General features: G+C 34.8%; 1 protein-coding gene across 7 annotated transcripts; it reads right to left on the reverse strand.

Annotated features, from left to right (window-relative positions):
- Positions 1-10,482: 10,482 nt before the first annotated feature.
- LOC132179246 (uncharacterized) lies at positions 10,483-22,047 on the reverse strand. Of its 7 annotated transcripts, none has more exons than XM_088515921.1 (11): positions 21,857-22,047; positions 21,617-21,751; positions 21,366-21,482; positions 20,777-20,905; positions 19,972-20,148; positions 19,330-19,413; positions 19,063-19,203; positions 12,820-13,005; positions 12,533-12,604; positions 11,035-11,235; positions 10,483-10,870 (listed from the first exon to the last, which is right to left on the reverse strand). In XM_088515921.1, the coding sequence occupies exons 1-10, from the start codon at positions 21,974-21,976 to the stop codon at positions 11,080-11,082; spliced, it is 1,317 nt and encodes a 438-aa protein (XP_088372047.1). In that variant the 5' UTR covers positions 21,977-22,047; the 3' UTR covers positions 10,483-10,870; positions 11,035-11,079. The 7 variants fall into 7 exon arrangements, with proteins under 7 accessions (XP_088372047.1, XP_088372045.1, XP_088372044.1 ...); XM_088515919.1 differs by having other exon boundaries at positions 10,483-10,854; positions 11,075-11,235; positions 20,777-20,908; XM_088515918.1 differs by having other exon boundaries at positions 11,075-11,235; positions 20,777-20,908.
- Positions 22,048-22,374: the final 327 nt, after the last annotated feature.

A 22,374-nucleotide genomic window follows, 5' to 3' on the forward strand; every position in this document is an offset into this window, starting at 1 on the left:
AAAAAAAAAATAGTGTTGACTTAGTTGGTGGTGTAAGTTGTAACCCACATAAAGTAGTGGTAGTTGGTATGGGAATGAAATTTATCCTGTGAAGTATAAATTAAGGATAAGGATGAACATCTCCAACTATTAGTCGTCTGGCCGATACATCTAGTTGCATGGAATTTCCTGTGGCTCATAAACATCCAATGACTTACAACGTCTGTATAACAGGAAACATTCAGCCTCAGCAACTGCAAATTGCGCCAGCCTCCCACGTAAAGCTACAGTTTGTCACCCTTTCGACGTGTCCATATAATCTAGCCAGCGACATAACAAATCTGAAAACTTATCGTCATCCAATCACTACACTTATCTTTGTCCTATGTCGGGGTTAAAATTTCCCTTCATCAATTTGTAATATATATATATATATATTCTTCAAATAAAAAATCGCCTTTTATAAATGCACCTATTTGCAATAAGTTCCCTTAAGTTTAAAAAATGATTTAAAAGTCCCCATAGTAAATATGTAATTAATGCCCGGCTTAAAAACAAATCCGTAAGCGAAAAAATATATGATCTTCCATGTTACCTGCACAGAACTGAGATATATGTCGTTGTCCACAAAATGTAGTGGTAGTTGTTTGTGCATGTTTGTTACCACTGTATAAAGCATTCACCTGTAATTCAAGAGAAGGATAATCAACACTCAGTTCAAAAAAATAAATAAATAAACAACAACAAAACAAAACAAAAGATTACGAATTTGTGGTCTTAATCTTTGGTTGAAAAAAAAAAAACCAGGTTCAAACAACACCTAGAAAGGAGTTAAATAAGTGTTATCAAGATAATGCAAAATTTAAAAATTATCAACCGTAACCAAACTTAAATATACAACAAATTAAAGAGTAAAAAATTATGGGGCAGTCAAATAACTTCAAACCACAAAATATCAATCAACACTCAATCAATACAAAGATTTTGGTGATGAAGTGGAAATTTCTTGAAGAACTTTTCAAAAGTAAAACCACCTCGAAGGCAGCCAAACATAGGAAATTAATCAACTATAGAAGAATAAGGATTACAATAAGTCTACACTTACAAAACTTTTGAAGTTGACAATCTCTTGTATAAGACAAATGACTCACTTGGCTTCTACCATAGTAGCCATTCCTAAAACGTATGGAACAATTCTTTTACTTAATCTCTTTTATCGGAACTTTGGTAGACTTCTATTGTTGTTGATAAAATTAAAATTTGTAATTTACAACAAAGATTCTAAGAAAAAAGTAATTGTGTTACGTAAAGTTTGTTGTAAATATTTTTACATTATTTATATATTTTTTTTAAGTACATTTTTACATTCCTGAAACACCTTTTGTGAGGCACTTGTCAACCAAATGAAATTCACTTAGAGTACTAGCACTAGTTTCCTTTTGATTTTCTTCAAGTTTAGGGCACGAAATTACTTCTTCATGAAAATATATTTCAAAATTGCTTCTCTTACCGTTCCATATACCATTAAAATATTATTTATTTACAAAATACAAATTTCCTACCTACTCTCACTTTTTTTTTTTTTTCACAAAATCTCAACATATTCTCCAATTAAAGACAAAAAGAAAAAAAAAAGATAGAAAAAAGATAAATGTTTATATTAAAATAATATATAGGAAATCACTTTACACATTGAAAAACACTGTCACAACCCTTGAGAGTTGGTTAAATATAAAAAATATAATGTGAGTAAGTTTTTATAATTTTTAAATATATTTTTTTTTTTTAAAAAAAAAAAAACATATAAAACATCTACTGCTACTTCTCTTAGATCTTGCAAAGGTATGGTTGGAGTGATGATGAGAATCTTCCAATGATTGGACTCTGGACTGCCTGATGAGCACGTGTCTCACATGCATAAAATTAGAAGTCCAATAGAATGGAAGAAAGATGGGTAAAGCAATGGAGAGGATCCTATTGCCTTTGACCGCATACATGAGAATAGGGTAAGGAAGTCCCGGTGGACCACTAGGCTAGCTAGGAGCCTAGGATGGTGGGTGGTGGAGTCCAGTAATAATGCTTTGCTTATATAATACACAAAAACGAAAGGTCACAAAAAGTTTGGAATATTTGGCTTTGTTTAAGGTACACTCTTTCACATTTTGGGTGATTATTCATCTCTGTCCTTTCCATAAGGCTTCGAACTCGGTCGGAGGACTTGGATTGGGACCCGAGATTATTACCCGAGTTGAAATAGGACACCGCAAAGGATGAATGGGAACGGAGCACGATACGGCCGTGCATGGAGGAAGACGATGACAATGACAATGACAACGACAACATGTATCATATCGATGGCTTGCGGTATGAGAATGGTGAGCAATTGCTCTGAATCACTGAGTCGGTGATTCCCACTATAAAACACAAAATCAATACAAGAAAATGAGAGAGAGAGAGATAAATGACGGAGACAATGAAAAGAAAATATTAAAAATTCAAAACATTTTACTCTAGTAATTCCCTACAAGTTGAAAATCATTGTAAAAAAATAATCTTTTAGAACTTAGAAGTGAAAAATGCTTCATATTAAATATTAATATGTGGGATTTAGAGAATCTGTCGGAGATGGATGCATTTTATTAATTCCTAGAATTTCGTCCTTTGCTTAGTTAGTCATTGTTCTACTTATTAAATAATGCCTATGAGTTTCTCGAGCCTTAAAAAAATAAAAAATAAATTTAGAATTTTATGTTGGAACTAGAGTAATTTCGTATATATGGTTTTCCACTATCTAATTTAAGCCAATATATATATATATATATATTTGGGGGGGGGGGGGGGGGGGGGGGGGGGTAAGTGAGCTAATAATGTAAACCATTACTATACATGCTTTAATTAAAAGCTTATAATAGCTATATTAGGTTATTATTAACCTTTTTTTTTTTTTTTTGTCTCTTGCAGAGTAATTATTCTAAAAATTTTGCCACAATTAATTTTCAAATATGAAATTTTTCTGTAACACTTTCTACAATTATTTTAATTATTTCTTTCTTTTTTTCTTCGATCTTCTCCTTCTCTTTCTCTCATAACAAACAATAACAATAATATTTAAATAAAGTAGAGAGTTAAATAAATAATTTGTTGATTTTGTATAAAAAAACTAGTAATTAAAATAAAAATATATATGTATTTTGAATAGGTAAAATAGCCAGTATTACTTGAAATGCTCTTAGAATATTAAAGTTATTGTCAAAATAATGGTATAATTCGTTCTTCTTACCAATAACCAGATTAAATCCATTCTTAAATGGGACTCTAATATTGTAGTTCTAGACTGAACTTAATAAAATAATGCCGCCAAATATCTAAGCACCTTTTAATTATTTGGTTATTGACAAAGTACAAATGATTTGGGAATTTCGGAGCAGTACTTATTACATATAGAGACAGGAATATAATGACAGGAAGCTAGATTTTTTTTTTTTTTTTTTTTTTTTTCATTATCCAAACTTGAGTGGTTGAGGATCAAATAATGCAAGAAGGGTTAAATTTCGTGTAGCCCCTAAACTATTGGTCATTAAAAAAAAAAAACTCTCACCAAATTGATGGGTTTGACACTTGCATCAAATTACCATTTTGTAACAATTAGTCCATTAGACCAAAATCTTACCATTTTGCCCGTAATTCACTCTTGAAAATCAATTTTTTCCTTTAAAAAGAAAAAGAAAAAAAAAAATGGAAAACTTGACTTACCGTACTTCTGATCTTTTATCACTTTTACAGTCATACTTTTAAACTTTAAAATATGTCAATTAGGGCTACCATCTTTTCGAAGTTCACAATGTCTACAATTTCGTCAAAATTTGCCTTTAAAACAAATGGTTGAAGAGTAAAATTTCAAAAATACTCCTAAGATGATTATAAAATTACGAAAATATCTTAAATTTGGCCAGGGGTATTTTGAAAATTTTACTTCCTCTATTAAAATTTAACATTGAATTTAAACGGGAAGATTGATGTTGGAAACTTTTGAAATATAGTAAGCCTAAATTAACACTTTTTAAAATTTAAAGGTATAATTATAAAAGTGATGACAAATTAGGAGTGATAAATAAAGTTCTTGCAAAAAGAAAAACGAAGACACACCATCTCGTGGCGAGCCTCCCAACCCTCAAAGGGCAGCTCACAGCCACCTCTAGCTGGCCAGCCCATTTGTGGTGGCTCGCAAGCCATCCTTAACACTCTTGTGGCCACCCCCTAGATTTGGTTTTTGGGTTGGCCAAACCTCCCCCATAAATTGTAGGGTGGTTAAGCCACCATTTGGGTTACTTCTCTATTTATTTTTTAAAAATTTTGTTTGTTTAGTTTAGTTTAATTTTTTTAAATTTTTTTTTTTTAAATTTTAATTTTATCAAACCCATATAAAGAAACACTTTACACAGTATTTTCAGTATATAGTCGAGGCAAAGCCTGAATACCACAAGTTTTTCAAGGAAAAAAAAAAAAGAAAGAAGAAGAAGAAGAAGAAGAAATTGGTAGTTGAGGCCACGTTCTATCTACCCAAAGCCACGTAAAATCAAGCCAGAAGACGAATTAAAGGAGCTAGGGCCCAATGAAGGGATATTTTTTGATTGGTTAGGATTCTTTAGTTCACTTCAACTTCAAGCTAATAATCCACAGACGCTTGACTAGGATGGCTGATGGGTATTTTTGTTTCTACTATATATATATATATATATATATATATATATATCTCTTCTACATAACAACTGGTTTTTTTCTTTATTTTCTTTTTCTGTTTAGTTTTTTTTTTTTTTTTCACAGCAATAGAGTTTCATAGTAGTTTCACTTGTAGGAGGGAGACTTCGACAATTGTTTCTCAATAATAGAGAAGGAGAGAGACCCAGTTGTGGATAAGGTTATCTTTTCTGAGTCAGCATGATCCTAAATCCTCCAAAAAATTATGAACAGAATGAATGTTTCTCTTATCTTGTCACGTAGTTAACAAGATTTCAATAACTATTCATTATTTTAATAAAAAAAAAAAAGTTTAACAACTACTTCTTTCGAAGATGCCAACAACTCCAAGGGTGATGATGATGCCCTAAAATGGCACCGACTACAGATATTAGTTTAAAATTGTCAAGATATTATTTATTGTGGAGATGATAAGTACAAAAAGTGATGGAGAGTGGCGGAGCCTACACCTGTATGAGGGGGGGCGGGGGGTTGGTCTGGGTGTGTGTGTGTGGAAATAACAATGATATACAACTTTTTACTAGAAAGTTCACTTTCTAGTTTCTGCTATAGATGAGTTATTGTACCAATTATATATTGATTTATATGATAGAATTCATAATGAAATAGAAATAAAAATAAATTGCAGAATTAAAATAAACGAGAGACAGATTTTAACGTGGTTTGGTCAACGACCTACATTTACAGATAAAGCCCAATGGGCTACATTAAGCTCTTATTGAATGATTGTTTACAATACAGAATACTCTATTTATAGAGCTTACACATAAATGTAATATTAATTAAATCTCTTAATTTAAGTAATTAAATCATAATTAAATCCTTAAATTAGGCTAATTTAATCTTCATTAATCATAATAAAATCCCTAACTTTAGGGTCATTCAAATATACTATAACATTATATGTCCTTTTTACACTTGGTGGGTATGTTTATAGTAAGAGTAATGCAATATACTATACCACTATTTTAATACTATTTGAGTGTGCTGATGTGGTATTGTCAATTTAGTGTTAAGGGTAAATTCATAATGACACGTCAACATAGTAGAATAGTTATGAGATATTAGATTTAGTGATGTAGTCTATTGCATTATTCATATATTAATACGATGTTTAGCTCACCCCATTTTGCAGGGAGGATTTACAAAAAGAAGGAAGAAGGTTAGAGGGGGCTGATGGTATGACCAACGGTGCCCCTTCGATGCTCGAGTCAATATGAAAGGGGAATGAGAGGCGTCTGGATCTCTAATAGGCTATGAAGAGTTATTTCTGTGAAACAATACGCCCAGGTTTCAATCGAGCTGACAAATCAATGACCCTAGATACTCTTTGGGCAATCGGTCCATTGGGCCTTTGGTTTTCCAGTCCGAAGGCTCTTCTTCAGGCGGCTTTGGATGACGGACCTTTTGGAATGGCTCATTAGTAATTGGGCCTTCCAATAGTCCATCAATTACCTAGTTGACAAGTGTGCTAATCAAACTAGGGGATCTGAAATTAGTCAGACGGGCTCCCTTATCTGGTCTATGGGCTTGTTTTGCCATGTTCTCGTTGAGCCACCGGTTGGTCTTTCAATGGGAAAGCCTGACATTAGTGATTAGGCCCTCTAGTAGTTCCTCAATTTCATAATTGATTAGTGTGCTGATCAAACTAGAGGATCTAAAATTAGTCCAATAGGCTTCCTAATCTCATCTCCGGCTTGCTTCATCATGTTCTCCTTGGGCCGCCAGTTCGTCTTTTGGCGGAGGTTTTCTTTGAAAGGCTTAGAGATTGGGTCCCCAAAAACCATACCACATCTAATTTTGAAAGTCAAGTGTTAATGTAATAAGAAGAAGAGAATAACTTCTATAAGGTCTTAGTACAATTCAAGACCTTTGTACTCTTCAATTAAAACATGATAAATCAGTGTAGAACAACATAACAAAAATAAGCAAAAGCACTTAATTTTTTTTTTTTTTTCACCAAGACCCCGCGTTAAAACAAAAGATCTTATAGAATAAACTTTTCTATTCTTCTTACCTAGACCCACTACCAGCCAACATACCCGCTGCCGGCCAACCCAGATCACATCGGAGGCGATGCCGGCTAATCCAGATCAGCCTAGATCTAGACGGCACCAGCATCTCTCTCTCTCTCTCTCCGGTAGTAGAGATCAGACTGGCCGGCATCGTCTCCGGCGTGATCTGGGCTGGCCGATTCAAATCAACCCAAATCCAGATGGCACCGACATCTCTCTCTCTCTCTCTCTCTCCGGCAGCAGAGATCGGACCAGTTGGCATGATCTGGATCGGCCGGCATTGTCTCCAGCATGATTTAGGTTGGTCAGCATCGTCTCCAGCGTGGTGTGAGCTAGCTAGCGTCGAGCATAGTGGTTGGCGGTGGGTCTAGGTAGGAACAATATGAAAAGTTTATTCTATAATATCTTTTGTTTTAATGCACATGGGGTCTTGGTGAAAAAAAATTAGGCTGCTTTGTCATACTCTTATCGCTCTTATTGAAGGGTACAAAAGTTTTGGTTTGTGCCAAGACCTTATAAAAGTTATTTTCTAAAAAAAATGAATGATTAATGATATAAGGATGTCCTCTTAGAGGACTTCTAAAGGTGATGTACCTTTTAAAATTACTATTAAATTTGAGATAATTATTATTAAATTTTGATCTATCAATAATTTTAAATGCTACATCACATTTAGAAAGGACATAAAGAAGAAGTCTCCTGACTCTCCTTATATCATTACTCATAAAAATTAAGCTTAATGAAAAAGATTGTCGAGATAGAAAAAATTTGCCAGTGTTGGTTATATTTTAGAATTTTTTTTTTTTTTTTTTGCCATTGTTCTCAAAGATTCGTTTTGTGTTGTGCTTATCTCTTGCAACCCACAGCTATCAATCCCTCACCTACCACACCGGAGTTTGCCCAATGGTGGGAGCGAGGTTAGGTGAGGGTAGATGTAGGATATGCACAATCCTCATTTTAAATCCTACGTATCAAACACGACTGAAACCACACTAACCAATAGTACTATATATATATATATATATATATATATATATATATATATATATAAATCCACGTTCTTAAAGAATTTTACAAAAAACCCTAGGCCTACACCAAGACAACATGAATAATGTTATTTAATAGATTGTTATATACCTAAAAGTTGCAATACAACTGAATTAACATGACAGTAAAAATTACCATTTTTTTTTCTTTTTTTCTTTTTTTCTTTTTTTTCTTTTTTAATACAAACGTTGATCTAAGGGTTGGATTTTAGTTTGTGAAGATTAAGAGCAATTAGATTTTTCTTAAATTTAGAAAACTAAGCTACTTTTTACTTTTCTATTCAAAACTTTACAATAGCTTTTTTAATTATTTTTTATACTATTTAAATATTCTTTCAAATAAATGTAAGGGACAGAGTAAGGGGAAAAAAAAAAAGCCTTTTTAAAACTAAAACAATGGTAAGAGGGAAGCAAAAGTGCTGCCCTAATCTAGAGTAGCACTTTTGGTTTCCTTAGGTCCCTTGGTTTAAGAACACCAAAGAATCTATTGCAGGGAGTTTAATTTTATGAGTTTTTCCTATATTTAAGAAAGAGAATGAAATTTAAAGAGCCTATTGCTAGTAAGGGTGTACAATGGCCGCAGGTATTTCCTCCAATTGCAACGGCAATTGGTTGGTTTAGGTGGTTATTCAATTTTAAATAAATGCAACAGCAACTGCTAGGCCGGTTAGCAATTATTGAAAGCCGATTATTAATCAGTAATTGCTTTTCAAGTAATAAGCCATTTTGAGCTTTTTGTATCAAGTTTGATTATGTGCCTCATTATAAAATCACAACTTCTCACTTCATTATTGTAATAACTTCTCAATAGGTCTTATTGAAAAACTTCTCATTATTGTGAAAAAAAAAAAAAAAAAAAAAAAAAAAAACAGAAGCAAAATTTCAATTCACCTATAAGTTTGCTAGCAAACTGATCAGTCTTACCTGCTTACATAACGTGATGAGAACTAATTAGAGAGATTGATATGGTAAGATTTTTGAAGAATCTTGGACCTCCTATAGTAGAATTTTCGAGAAATCATAAACCTGCTATGAGCAATTGCTCTCAACTCTTACAAACGTAAGGTTTGCATAATTTACTTGATTGATTTTTATTCAATAGCAATGCAGGCTTAAATAACAAAATATAAAAAAAGAGTCCCAAGAAAAACAAACTTCAATGTAGACCATAACTCAACTACTAACATAATTAAATATATTCCTATTAACACATTGACACTAAGAGTCCTACACACAACAATAATAAAACAATACAACAACTAATGAATGAACAATTAGTAAAACACTAATGAACGGAATAACCTAATAGATTATACTTCCTAACAGATAAGATAATACTACTTCCTAAGAGACCTGCTATCTAACAATAGCTACAAGTAACAATCAGTGTCACCTATTCCAACCTTCACGGGAAGCTATTCTCATACCTTCCCAAATCCCTCAATGTAATTCCCAATTCTGATCAATTATAATGCCATTGCAAACCCAAAATATCCCAACAAGGCAACAACCAGTACCTACTGCCAAATCATCAACATCGTCCCCAATGGGTAACTTAATTGGCTTGGAACCATGCTTCATGAAGTGGAGGTCATTAGTTTGAATACTATCGTCCCCTTTTCTCTTTCCTTACATGGACATGTCAAAAAAAAAAAAAAAAAAAAACTAACAACATCAAGCCCATCAAATTTAACACTTCCTACTCCATAAAAATCCAACAACAATACAATTTTGGCCTTTAGATTTTATTTATTATTATTTTTTTAATATGTAATATATATTATAAAGTAATTATCGGTTATCCGGTTATTAAGCGCTTTTGTTAATTCCTATAACCACTAATAACAATCGGCCTACGCAATTATGAGGTTATAGGGTTTCAATTATACGGTTAGAAGTTATTATCGATTAATAACTGCCACGCTTGTACACCCTTAGTTGCTAGTGCTCTAAGAACAATATAGATCTTGAACTTTAGTTTTATTTTTTCCCCTAAGTAGGACGGTTCTAACCTTTTGATTTTTGTATTTTTTTAATAATGCTATATACTCAACTCTCATTTCACTTTTATACAACTATGCTACTATAGCCATACCCATAAACTATTCGATCGTCCGTTATTAAGAAAAGAAAAAATCTAAGCAACTCAATTGAATGGGAATGCAACGGGAGTTTTTGGCAAGTTAGATTGTGACATAAATGATAGATGTGCGAGGCCCAGTAAGATTAAATCATAACGAATTATTGGACCTAGGTTAACTTTTTCACTTTTTTGTCTTGTCTCTTTCTTGATAGAAAGGTAGAGGCTTTCTTTTCAGAAAAGAGAATCCCATCACTTTTTGGTCATCAGATAATTGGTACAGGTAAAAATAGAATCAGATTAAAAAAAAAAAAAAAAAAGCTGCTAGGTGTCCCAAAATTCTTCACAAATGATGTGAAAAACACTATTTTGAGAAGGAACGTAAGACAAAGGAGAGAGAACGATAATTTTTTAAGAAAAAAATGCTTGCCATATCATTAGGGAAGCATTTTGAGAAGAATCCCTTGAGATGTCTAGCATTATCCCCCCAAAAAAAAAACCATGGTTGTTACAAAATTACATCCATAATTAACCTAACACTAAAAAAAAATGATGTATGGGATGATCACACCATAACGCGTGGTCATCCCGACGCGAAAATATCTTCATGAAATATGATAACCTCTATAGAAGTTATAAAAAGAGAAACAATGCAATTTTTGGTGAAGAGTTGTACGTATTACATCCTATAAATATGGAACGGTGTCGGAAAGTTCAACACACAATTTCAATCTGTCTTCCTGAATTTTAACCCTACCCGAAAAATCCTTCGAATTCATTTCTATTCAATCTCTTTCAATTTCCTTCAAATGAGATGTCAGCTACGTACCCTCATTGATGACTTTGATGCGGCTGTCGAGCTCCATACGTGCTACTTTCAAGATGGCTTACATCATTGTCAACCAGCTAAGAGCATGAAATGGACATTCAAAGTTGCTGATTGCCCATGCATTCTACCGACCTACCAATCCCATAGCTGCAAGCAAATAAGACTGCAGAATGTTTTGATCACAATTTAATTAAGAACAACATGTTGAATATCAGTAGACTTTTTTTCTTTTCTTTTCTAGCAAACATGAAAAACAATAATGAACCTTTTATGCTTTATGTTTCCTTCATATCAATTGACAAAATGTATAATAATGATCAGACTTACTGGGCCATGAGTCAGAATAATTTTTAAATAATTTCTCAACTTTAATCAGGTGATCCGCATGGTACTTGAAAATGCATAACCATTAGCTGTGGGAGTGCACGGGATGTTGTTTATTTTGTCCCTTCTGAGAGAATGTGGGTCTATTCCTGCCTTGTGAGCTGCAATGACACCAATGGCTTCCCAATAGTTTGAGACCTTGACCTGTATGAGAGATTGAATTCCGTTATGATACATGCACTTCATTTGGAACAAATCACTTTATGATATGTTCAGATGCGTAGAAATATATGATGGGATAAAATATAGGGTATTTTTGAGCAATTCCTGAGTCAAAGCGCTATAACAGATAACACTTCAAATGGTTTTTTTTTTTTTTTTTTTTTTTTCTGTTTTAATTGCATAAGTATTTCAAAAAGGTGTCCCATAGTTTTCCGTCCAAAAGTGTGTCGTCTGTTAGTGTTCCCCCACATGGGGCTGGCCTGCAAGTGGTTTACGGGCCACCCCGATAGGAGCTAGGGGTGGCCACAATCCATCCCCCAGCGGTGGGGTTTTTCTTTTTTCTTTTTTTCTTCCCTTTTTCAACTTTTTTTTTTTTTTTTTTTTGATTTTTTTACTAAAATTACTAAAAAATTAATATTTTATTTTGAAGTGGCAAAAATGTTGACGTGACACTAACAAATGATACAATTTTGGATGGAAAACCAACGGAAGGATTTTAGAGCTACATCTGCACTGTATTAAAGTTACCTATATAATAGAAAGACCCAGCAGTGAACAAGTAAATCTAGAATAATTAAAGTACGGAATAAACTCTAGAAGAAGACATAATATTAGAGAATAATATAAAATATTATAATAAGATGGAAAAATGACTTCCAACTGTCACTAGGATAGTTTTCTCAATAGCCTATTAGGGGATTTGACTCTTTTTCTTTTTTGTCTCTTCCGCTTTCCCATTTTCCCCCTATTTTTATCGCAAATTGTATATCTCAATCTAATCTGAGTTCATGACTTTCATAAAATTGTATGACATACAAATGTTGTACCTTGTACAAATTATAGTATCCAATTTCCTTTTCTCCAAAATCTTTGTTTAGACAAGAATAATAAATGTATCTAGGTATTGCTTCAGAACCTAATTCCAAAAAATAAAAAAAGTCTTAAATAGACCCTTATATAACTTCACCCACAAAGAAAATATTAGTGCCCACTATTTTAAGGATAGATAGTAACAGTAATAACGACAGTAAATCGTATGCTGGTCTCACAATTCTAGGCATACTGGAAAAAGAAGTATGGATGCAGGTCAGGGTAGAAGTGGTCCATTGACGAAGTTCACTTGGACTTAAGCAAGTTCATTGATATGGTAAATCCTAATTACTGGCAGGAGGTACCAACTTCTTGAGACAAATTTGAAGGCATACCAACACGAGAACAACAACACCAACTTATTCATAGAAAGAACAAGAAAATGATGTACAAGAATTAGAATGCATACCGCTTCAATCCCAACTTTATCTGGTGTATCATTGAGAACTGTTTCATTTTCCTCCACAGCAATAATAAGTGTCTGTAAGAAAATCAACGTTAGTAATAATTAAGCAACTGGTAGTTAAAACCTGATTGCTCATCATCAAAATCAAAGAGGGTGTAAGATGGATAGAGGATAGAGGTGACTACAGAAGCCAAAGTTCCAACATGCCAATTTGCTTTTTCCATATTCAACCACCATTATTAATCAGGAAAAGAAGAAAGCGTGAGAATGGATATGTCTCATATTTATACCTTGTTCCTTTTGCTTCTTGCAAAAGCAAGAGCACCCTCTCCTCCACAAGCATCTATAGGAAGAACAACACTATCAACATCACTTGCCAATATGCAACCCTTTTCCAGGGACTCATTGTTCTTCACCAGGTATTGTGGTGCATTACTTAGCCCAGCAAGCACACATGGCAAGAATGTGTGTCCTAACTGTTGCACAGGATTGGCATGTAAGAATACATAAGATAGAAAGAGAGATGTTAACTCACAAAAATCAACCTGAAAAAGCCTAGACATGGTAGGCATCCATGGAGAAGAAAATTTATTTATTTCTTTTCCAATGCTCCGTATTTGGAAAGATAATTTTATGTACTTTGTAATATGTCATACAACTCTTTGTGAAGAAAAGAACAAGAGAAGCTTTTTACATCCATACATGTTTGTTGTTTCTTTTCCTTCCATTTCGTATATCCTACAAAGGTATAAATACTTCCCATGGATCCTATGTTCTACAAATTTAACTCCATTTGTTCTGTAACACAAAGTCAAGGAAAGAAGTATAATCGTGAAGTTGAACAAGGCTGCTTGGCATTATACTTATGATGTTAATAGGCTATCTATTGAAATCAAGTAAATGCCGTTTTGCAACTGCAAAAACAAGTGGGGCTTTCCCAATCACATCTCCAGAATCTACCCCCACAACAAAGAGAAAAGCCTTCACTTAACAAAACATCAAGCTTTCAGCAAAAGCCTGAGAATTTTTGTTATCTTCTAACCCTATCGATTTTCACTTTTTAATTTCCTCTTCACCTTTTAGATCCTTGCATTTTCCCACCTCTTCACACCAGTAAAGCAAAAGCTTGATCTACATAGCTCCATATCATCTTAGTTGCCTATATGTTCTTCAAGATGACAAGAATAATTGTGCTGCACTAGCATTTTTACAAACCCATTTTTTATTTATCCTTTCTACTCTCTCCAGTAATCAGTGAACATGCCCTCTTTTTTATTAAAACAACTTGTTACTCTAGAATTTGATTCATGAATATTTCATCTGATGACTTATAAATGTTTCCCTTCATAATGTATTGCTGATCGCACATGCCACACCCTTTTCTTAAGTATATCTTTTTATCTTTATATTTAATCAGAACACAGCTTTGGTATCAATAAATTATTGGCATACTTGGAGAGTAAATAGTCCACATTACCAGCATACATGAGGCAAGAAACAATTATCCAAAACCATGAACCCCCTGATAATTTTATGCTAAATTGTCACAAAGACTAATATAAGACATCCCTAGCTATGAATACATATTATTGCCTTCCTTCAACAGTAAACTGCAGATATATATAGATAAATAAAATTTATGTACCCCATGGCATTCCACCCAAGATCTTACACTCTACCTCTCTTTTATTGGGGCATGAGATTCTATTTGGTCCAGAAAACAACTGAATCTAAATAACTTTATTTATTTATTTATTATCAAACACCACAACATCAAAGAATTTTAATGGCCTCTTTTCACATGGACGAGATGCATTGGTGTTGTTTCAGGATGCTGAAGAATCAGGATGTTGTACAAGTTGGGAAGCCTTTATTAGAGCCCTATAGGTCTGATTAGGGCCTGACGCTTATGATGACCCTATGGAGGCTCTTACTCGGCTTAAACAGACAGCTTCGGTGGCAAACTACAACACTCAATTTGAGTTGATAACTAACTGTATTAAAGGCTTATCAGAAAAACATATTGAGTTGCTTTTGAAGTGGTCTTAGGGATGACATTAGGCTTCTGGTAAGAATGCTTAACCCTACCACTCTCAATGCAGCCTTTGGGTTAGCAACGATGCAAGAAGAATATGTGAATACTAATAGAAGGAATTTGAGATGGATGGGGACAATTCAGGGAAATTTCCTGCAAAGTGTAACAAAGGGAATTCAGAAACTCTCTATCCTCATTCAAAGAATTTCACCAGCTCAAATGGCACCAGGGTCATAATTGTGAGGGGCCTAAGTTGTTTGTGATGGAAAGACTAGAGTGGAACCAAGAGGAAGAGCAGGAACAAGAAACTAAGTCAGCAAGGGGAGAGATAGATGAAACTAGAGAAGTTGTTGATTTAATGGCAGATTTGCCCCTAATATCATTGCAATCAATCTTGGGGTCTCCAAATTCCAAGAACATGAGATTGTGGGACAATGTCAAGAATGTGTGGATGGTTATTCTGGTGGATACTGGAAATACTCACAACTTCTTAGATCCAAGAATTGTTAGAAATAGTCATTTTTTTTTTTTTGATATCGAGGAACCTCTACAAGGCAGGGCCCTTCGGACCCACCCCTGCATAGTAAACCCCGGCCCCGTGCACCGCACCCTCGGAAGTTTCCCTACACGGAACAGGGTAAGTCACTGGCTATTCACCAGAGGGGTGTGGCCCCAAGGGGGAGGTAGCACCTGGTGGGTTTCGAACCTGAGACCACTGAGGAGCATAATTTTGATTATTAAGAAAAGTATTATGCTTTCTTCGGGTCTTCTCAATCCAAACCCTACTCTGAAAAAGGTAGCCGATGGTGAAGAATCCTTAGTGCAGGAAAGTGTAAGAATGTGGCTAGCTTTAAATGTGCAGAGTAATTTCTTCAAAGTCGATGCGTCTTTAACCATATCTGGTTGTGACATGATGCTTGGAGTCAAGTGGCTGGGAATCTTCGGCCCTATTCTTTACAATGGAATTCTGTAATGGGAGAACTATAAAACTTAAAGGGCTGAATCAACTCTTATGGACAGAGAAAGATTTTGTAAATCTACTAAGATGAACAGAAAGGGGCTGATTTTGCAATTTTATATATTATTTTGAAAAAGAAGTTTTTGTGCAAGGAAGGAAAGTGACCTCATTTCTAAGCTTTTGGAGGAATTGAAAGAAGTTTTTAAAGAACCTAAAGGGCTGCTTCCATCCAGGAGTTATGATCATCAAATCATTGTCAAGGAAGGTACTAAACCAGTTAGCATTAGACCATATCACTATCCTTATTAACACAAGACTGAGATTGAAAAAATCGTTTGGGAATTACTAGAATCAGGAGTCATCAGACCAAGTTAGAGTCCTTTCTCCTCCTGTTTTGCTAGTCAGGAAAGTTGCTGGAAGCTGGAGGATGTGCATGCACTACCACGCCCTAAATCAAGAAACTGTTGAAGATAAGTTTCCAATTCTTGTTGTTGATCAATTATTAGATGAATTGTATGGAGCTACAATATTTTCAAAACTAAAGGGGCACTATGAGCTTTTAGTAATACCTTCTAAGCTTACTAATGCCCCCTCAACCTTTCAAGGGTTAATGAATGACATTTCAAACCCTATCTAAAAAAATTGGTCATAATAATTTTTTATGACATCCTGGTCTACAACAAGACCCTAGAAGATCACTTGAAGCAATTAAGGGTTTTAACAGCAGCGGCGTCAGTTATATGCTGAAAGATCAAAATGTAGATTTGGTTGTAAGAACATGTATTACTTGGGGCATCTAACCTCAAAAGGAGTCAAGGCAGCCCAGTTAAAATGGAAGCTATTGTAAAATGGCATTTTCCTAAAACTTTATGAGGCGTTTGGATGGGGGTAATCTTTTAAGATTCCTGGGAATCTTAAAAGACTACCTCGTTTGGTAACATTCAAGTGAAGGGAATCCAGATAGCCAGGGGAATATGGATTCCCTCCCAACTGCCTATTGCTGGGAATCTGGATTCCCTTCTAAAGATATGTGAATCCATGTTTCCTTAGCCATAGGAAAGTTTGCTTTATTTTAAATGACAAAAATGCACACATTTCGTTGTATATAAAATTTGTTATTGCCATTTTTTAATGCTACTTTTTGGGTTTGATTATGACCATTTGTAAAATTTGTGTACAAAAGTGAAGAACTATTTTATTCCACGAAACAGGAAAATGAACATTAAATTTGTATATTAAAGTGAGACAGTTTTATTCCACAAAAAATGGAAATGAACAGGACTTATTTGGTTATAGATGAAAAATAAAGAAAATAAATCAAATAGTATAGACAAACTGTATATTGGAAAATGAAAAAAAAAAAAAAAAAAAAAAAATACCACAGTTTATATATAATTTAAATAATTTTGTATCAAACAGCTTATACACTTGAAGAGAGAAACATAAGGATGAAAAGAATAAATAATTTCAACAAGATGTCTAAGAATATACCAAACATGGGAATCTCATATTCCCGAGAATCCTATCGTATTCCGAATTCCCAAACTTAGTAACAGTCACATTCCTAAAAATCCAGATTCTCAAGCATCACATTCCTAAGAATGTGGGTACCAGGGGAATGTTAGATTCCTTCAAGGGGGTTTTAGGTTTGATTGGATAATAAAGAAAATTTAGCAAGAACTCTGGGTTAATTGCTGCCTCTCTCACAGAATTTCTCAAAAAGAAATTATTGATGCGGACAGACAGAGCTAAAAAGGCTTTCCTAAAGCTCAAAACCGTTGTCACAAGTCCACTTGTTCTTACACTGCCGGATTTTTCAAAATATTTTATCATTGGGTGTGATGCTTTAGGTGAGGAAAAAGGGCAGTTTTGAGATCCATTTTTGTCGTTATGAGGATCCTACATTTTGCTCCAACAAAAATTTTAGACTTTGTTGATCACTTTTTATTTTGAAGGGTCGACCCAATGAATATGGCCTCCATTTCTAATTTGCACACACTAATACTAATAACTCCTCATAAGTTGAGAGTTGCAAAGCCCTTCCTTTAATTCTTTGCTCAAGAAAGCAATCAGTTTTCCATCCTGCATTAAAATTGCACTAATTCACCTGAAGCATCACACTCAATGACAAAATGTTCAGAATATCAGGCGGTGTAAGGCTGGGTGGACTAGTGACAGCAGTTTTGAGCTGTAAGTAGGCCTCTTTGGCCCTATCAGTACACAAAAAATAATTTTTCTTGAGCAATTTGCGAGGGGCAATAATTAACCCATAGTGCTTGATAATTTTTCTATAGTATCCTGTCAAACCTAAAAACCCCTAAACGCTGTAAGAAGGCCTCTTTGGTCCTATCAGTACACAAAAAAATAATTTTTCTTGAGCAATTTGTGAGTGGGGCAATAATTAACCTATAGTTCTTGATAATTTTTCTGTAGTATCCTGTCAAGCCTAAAAACCCCTAAAGGCTTTAAAGTTTTAGGAAAAGGCCATTTTACCATAGCTTCAATTTTAACTAGGTCTACCTTGACTCCTTTCGAAATTAGTTGCCCCAAATAATCCACTTCCTTACAACCAAATCTACATTCTGATCTTTTAGCGTATAACTCATGCTGCTATAAGATTTTTAACACTAGCATTAAATGTTTCAAGTGATCTTCTATGGTCTTGTTGTAGACCAGGATGTCATAAAAAATACTAGGGACAAATTTTCTTAGACAGGGTTTGAAAATGCCATTCATTAAACCTTGAAAGTTGAGGGGCATTACTAAAACCTAATAGTGCCCCTTGTTAAATCACTATTTGTCTCAAAACCTTAAGATGATTGGAAAAAATAAATTTAATCATTTAATTTAAATTAGAACACTCCCCCTCAAGTGTGGGTCCAAACTCCCCCTTAATAAGGGAGGCCCAACACGTAGAATATTTAATTGAAATGAGAGGTGAATGACCAAAATAGGGTTCAAACTCAGGACCTTTACTTTGATACCATATTAAATCACTACTTGTCCTAAAAGCTTAAGCAGATAGGAAGAAATGAATTTAATGATTTAATTTATATTCTAACACCCCGAATGAGTCATAAAGACAATTTTGGGCCTCCAGTCTAACCCTAATCTAACGGTATCCCGATCTAAGGTCTAATATTTTGAAAGTATTGTAGCTCCATTCAATTCATCTAATAATTCATCAACAACAGGAATTGAGAACTTATATTTAATAGTTTCTTGATTTAGGGCCCAATAATCTATACACATCCTCCGGCTTCCATCAGGCAATCTGACTAACAAAATGGAAAAGGAGAAAGGACTCTGACTTGGTCCAATGATGATTCTTGATTCCAATAACTCCTACACAACTTTTTCAACCTTAGTCTTCTGGTAATAAGCAGAGCGATATGGTATAATGCTAACCAGTTGAGTACCTTACTTGAGAATGATTTGATGATCATATGCACTCACATACACACGAGAGAGAGAGAGAGAGATATTCACCCCTATATTTTAAAAGCTTATACTTTCTTTGTTATCTTAAGAGTTGCTGACCTCCTCAGCAGCCGCTTTTGGGCACAGCGATAGGCTCAGGGGAAAGGGTGATAATGCAGGAGCATGTGCACAAGGAATTTGGAATTCCTGCACCACCAAATGACTTATAACTGCCTCCACTCCTGCCAATAGATCTATTCCCTGCAAAGGAAAGAGAACAAGGCATAGTGAGATATGAACCTGAATAGTATGAAATGAACTGAAGTTGCTTCAGCTTAAAACCCATCATGAACTGAAACGGCCAAAGATGCCAAGTTTTTGGATCACCTTATGAAGTAAATCAAAGCCAACTTGGTAGCAAAGTGGTGTTTCAATGACAGAAACCACACCTATGTGCACCACGCTGATGCTCTTCCTACAAGTTATGGGGTAGAAAATGACTCAAGCATTGCTCTCATACACTTAATGAACCACATCAACCCACAACCATAGACACAAAGTTGACATCCAGAACTATTACCAAGAAAAAAAAAACAAAACAAAACAAAACTAAGGAGTACAGGAATTAATATAAATGGTATTTAGCTGAATTTTGATTATAAATATTCTAAAAGTAATCATGGACATTTTTGAAAGGAAAGAGAGGTAGCATGGGAAGTAGAAAAGTTAGCATACAAGTTATTTCAGTCCAAACTTTCAGAATTATCTGGAACTTGATATTTTTGAAAAGAATTCAATTGTAAAGAGAAAAATGAATAAATAAATAAAAATAAATTAGCTCTCATACGTCAAGTCAAAGCTTCTATAATGAAGAGCTTGTTCAACATATTGGGCAGCTTAAACCTACAACATGCCTTGACATGCTCATTGTGTTCAACATTGAATGATTGTAACAGGAGTATGGCCTAACCAAAAAATAGATAAATAAATTACAATGCAATGTAGTACCCAAAGCCATTAATGACATACCATTCCTTGCCGATAGTCATCTGTGTCTTCAACATCATCATCTGGGAAGCGTCCAACAACTGCAATGGCATTAACCCCTGACCAGCTAACTAAAGTCTGTACAGCTCTCAGTAATGACTCGGGGTGTTTAATTCTCCCTGTTGATTGCCCACTCTTTGGATCAACCCACTTTTCTACCTGTAAGATATATATTGGGTTCTTGCACTCACAATGGAAGAAAAAATCTGTTTTTATGGCTAGGCAATTCAAAATTTATCTAAAACCACAATAATTGGAAGTAGGAAAGACTTTTGGTTATGAATGAGAAAAAATATTTAAAATGTCAAAAAAAGAAAATCTCTATCAAATATGTGATAAGATAAAACTAAAGAAAACATTTGTTTTGATAATGAAGAACCCCTCCAAAGCAGGATCACTTCATGTATCCACCCCTGTTAGGTAATCCACGGACCCGTGTAACTCAAGAAAATATTATAAGAAATAAGTTGAAATATAACAAGAACTTCTCAAATACAGCATGATTACTCACTAATCAGGGCCTTTTTTCTTCTTTTTTTCACTCCCACTCTTTACAGACTTTCATAACCATGCCCTCATGAAGTTAGATCACAAGCAGATATGTGATACAGCCTATTTATCAATTATTAAGTACTTGACCCCCAAACAAAACCATTTAGCAAATGAAAGCATGTTATGTAATTCGATTAGCATGATTCCTCTGTTAGCATAGCTCTATTTAAAACGACCCGTCTGAGTGAATTCACCAAATTCTACTCCATATCTAAGCTAGACTAAAAATGGGTACCTCCAAAGGGGTGTCAGTTACAATATATTCCACCATAGGCAATCCAAGGGAAGCCCTTACAGCATCAGCCACTTGTAAATGGCGTATCTGAAGCTCTTCCTCTATCCCAGCATCAAGAACCAATCCCACCTGCTTCACATCACAAGTTCAATACACAATTACATGACATTGGTCGAGCAAATAAATGTTTGATACATGACAGCACCTAATCACATGTCTTTAGGGGATAATATGTATGATCACCCCCAGCTTTGTCCCTATTCTAATGCCAACCCCCTCAGATTTCAGTTGTTTTTAATCTTAATTGTTTTAAAATTACTTCGGTATAAAGATAACGTGTAATGTGCCCACATAAATATCATGTGACACACTTTCATCAGCAAGGCATAGATGTGTGATCAAAATAATCAAAAACAGAGAGGTTAGATTAGACAAGGGCCAAGTTGAAGGGGCAAAAATATATTTTAGCCTTTTTTTTTTCTTTTTTTTTTGGCTGAGACATGTCACACATAATAACAATGCGAGTTACTATATAAAACTAACAATACAATCCTATCCTGCAGGATAAAAGAGACGCATTAGAACACACTTTATTTTGGTGTACAGGCTGCAGGGCCCATGATCCTTCAGCAAAACGGTCAAGAGCATGACCTTCAACGTACAAAACATTTGGCATGGGCCAGTAGAGCATTGCTGCATTAAGCACCTGCAAAAGGGCTGATGAAAATGAAGCAGAATCCAATTTCTGAAAACCATCTAGCCCGCGTTACAGACCCAAAGCAAATGACCAAGCTACCCTAATTCAAACAAACCCAGAGTGAGAGTGTGGAGGCACGTTACATTGGGGTGAGTGATGAGGCAATCGACGACGGAGGAGAGCGCGCGGGCTACGGGCAGAGCGTCGCCGGCGAAACCACCAATGGCGGCTCCTATCCCTGTCGGGACTATCATCACGCTCGTGTAGTCCCTCTTAAACTGCGCGTCCAAACACAAACCACAATCTCATTTCTCTGCCCTCCCCTTTCTTTGAATTTACAAACAGCAAAAAGACGAAGAGAATCAGTGGTCGAGGAAGCTCACCTTGCCCGAGTGGTTCGAAGTGAAGCAGGAGACGCGTAGTTTAGTGGGCGTCTGGGATTTCGCGACGAAACGCTTTTTGGCGGCGAGAGAGGGGAGTGGATGGTTGAGATGGACTGCCATTTCTGCCGGCGTGTGGATTATTGTGCCGTCCAGGGAACGAGGATAAGGAGTCCCGCTTTGTTCTCAACCTGTTTTTGGGTTTATGAACCTCTTAAGCTGACGAAGCCCATGGACGATAATTCTATCTATTTATTTATTTATTTTTTTTAAAGAGATGCTATCTATTTTAAATTGCCATAAATTAAAGTTTGTGAATTTAATCGATTTGTATTAATTTATAATTTTAAATATTTTTTAAAGTCGCTTTAATATTGACTTAACATACTGATAGTTTTAAATCTTGACTATAAAATTGATATTATTCATTTCAAATAATAGAAATGATCCTTGTCTCATCACTAAAGATGTTATCGACCCAACTAACTACTTGTTACTGTCCATTTTTTAGTAGATTGAGT

The sequence above is a fragment of the Corylus avellana genome, chromosome 4 (genome assembly GCF_965113065.1).
Source record: "Corylus avellana chromosome 4, dhCorAvel1.hap1.2, whole genome shotgun sequence".
NCBI classification, from domain to species: Eukaryota; Viridiplantae; Streptophyta; class Magnoliopsida; order Fagales; family Betulaceae; genus Corylus; species Corylus avellana.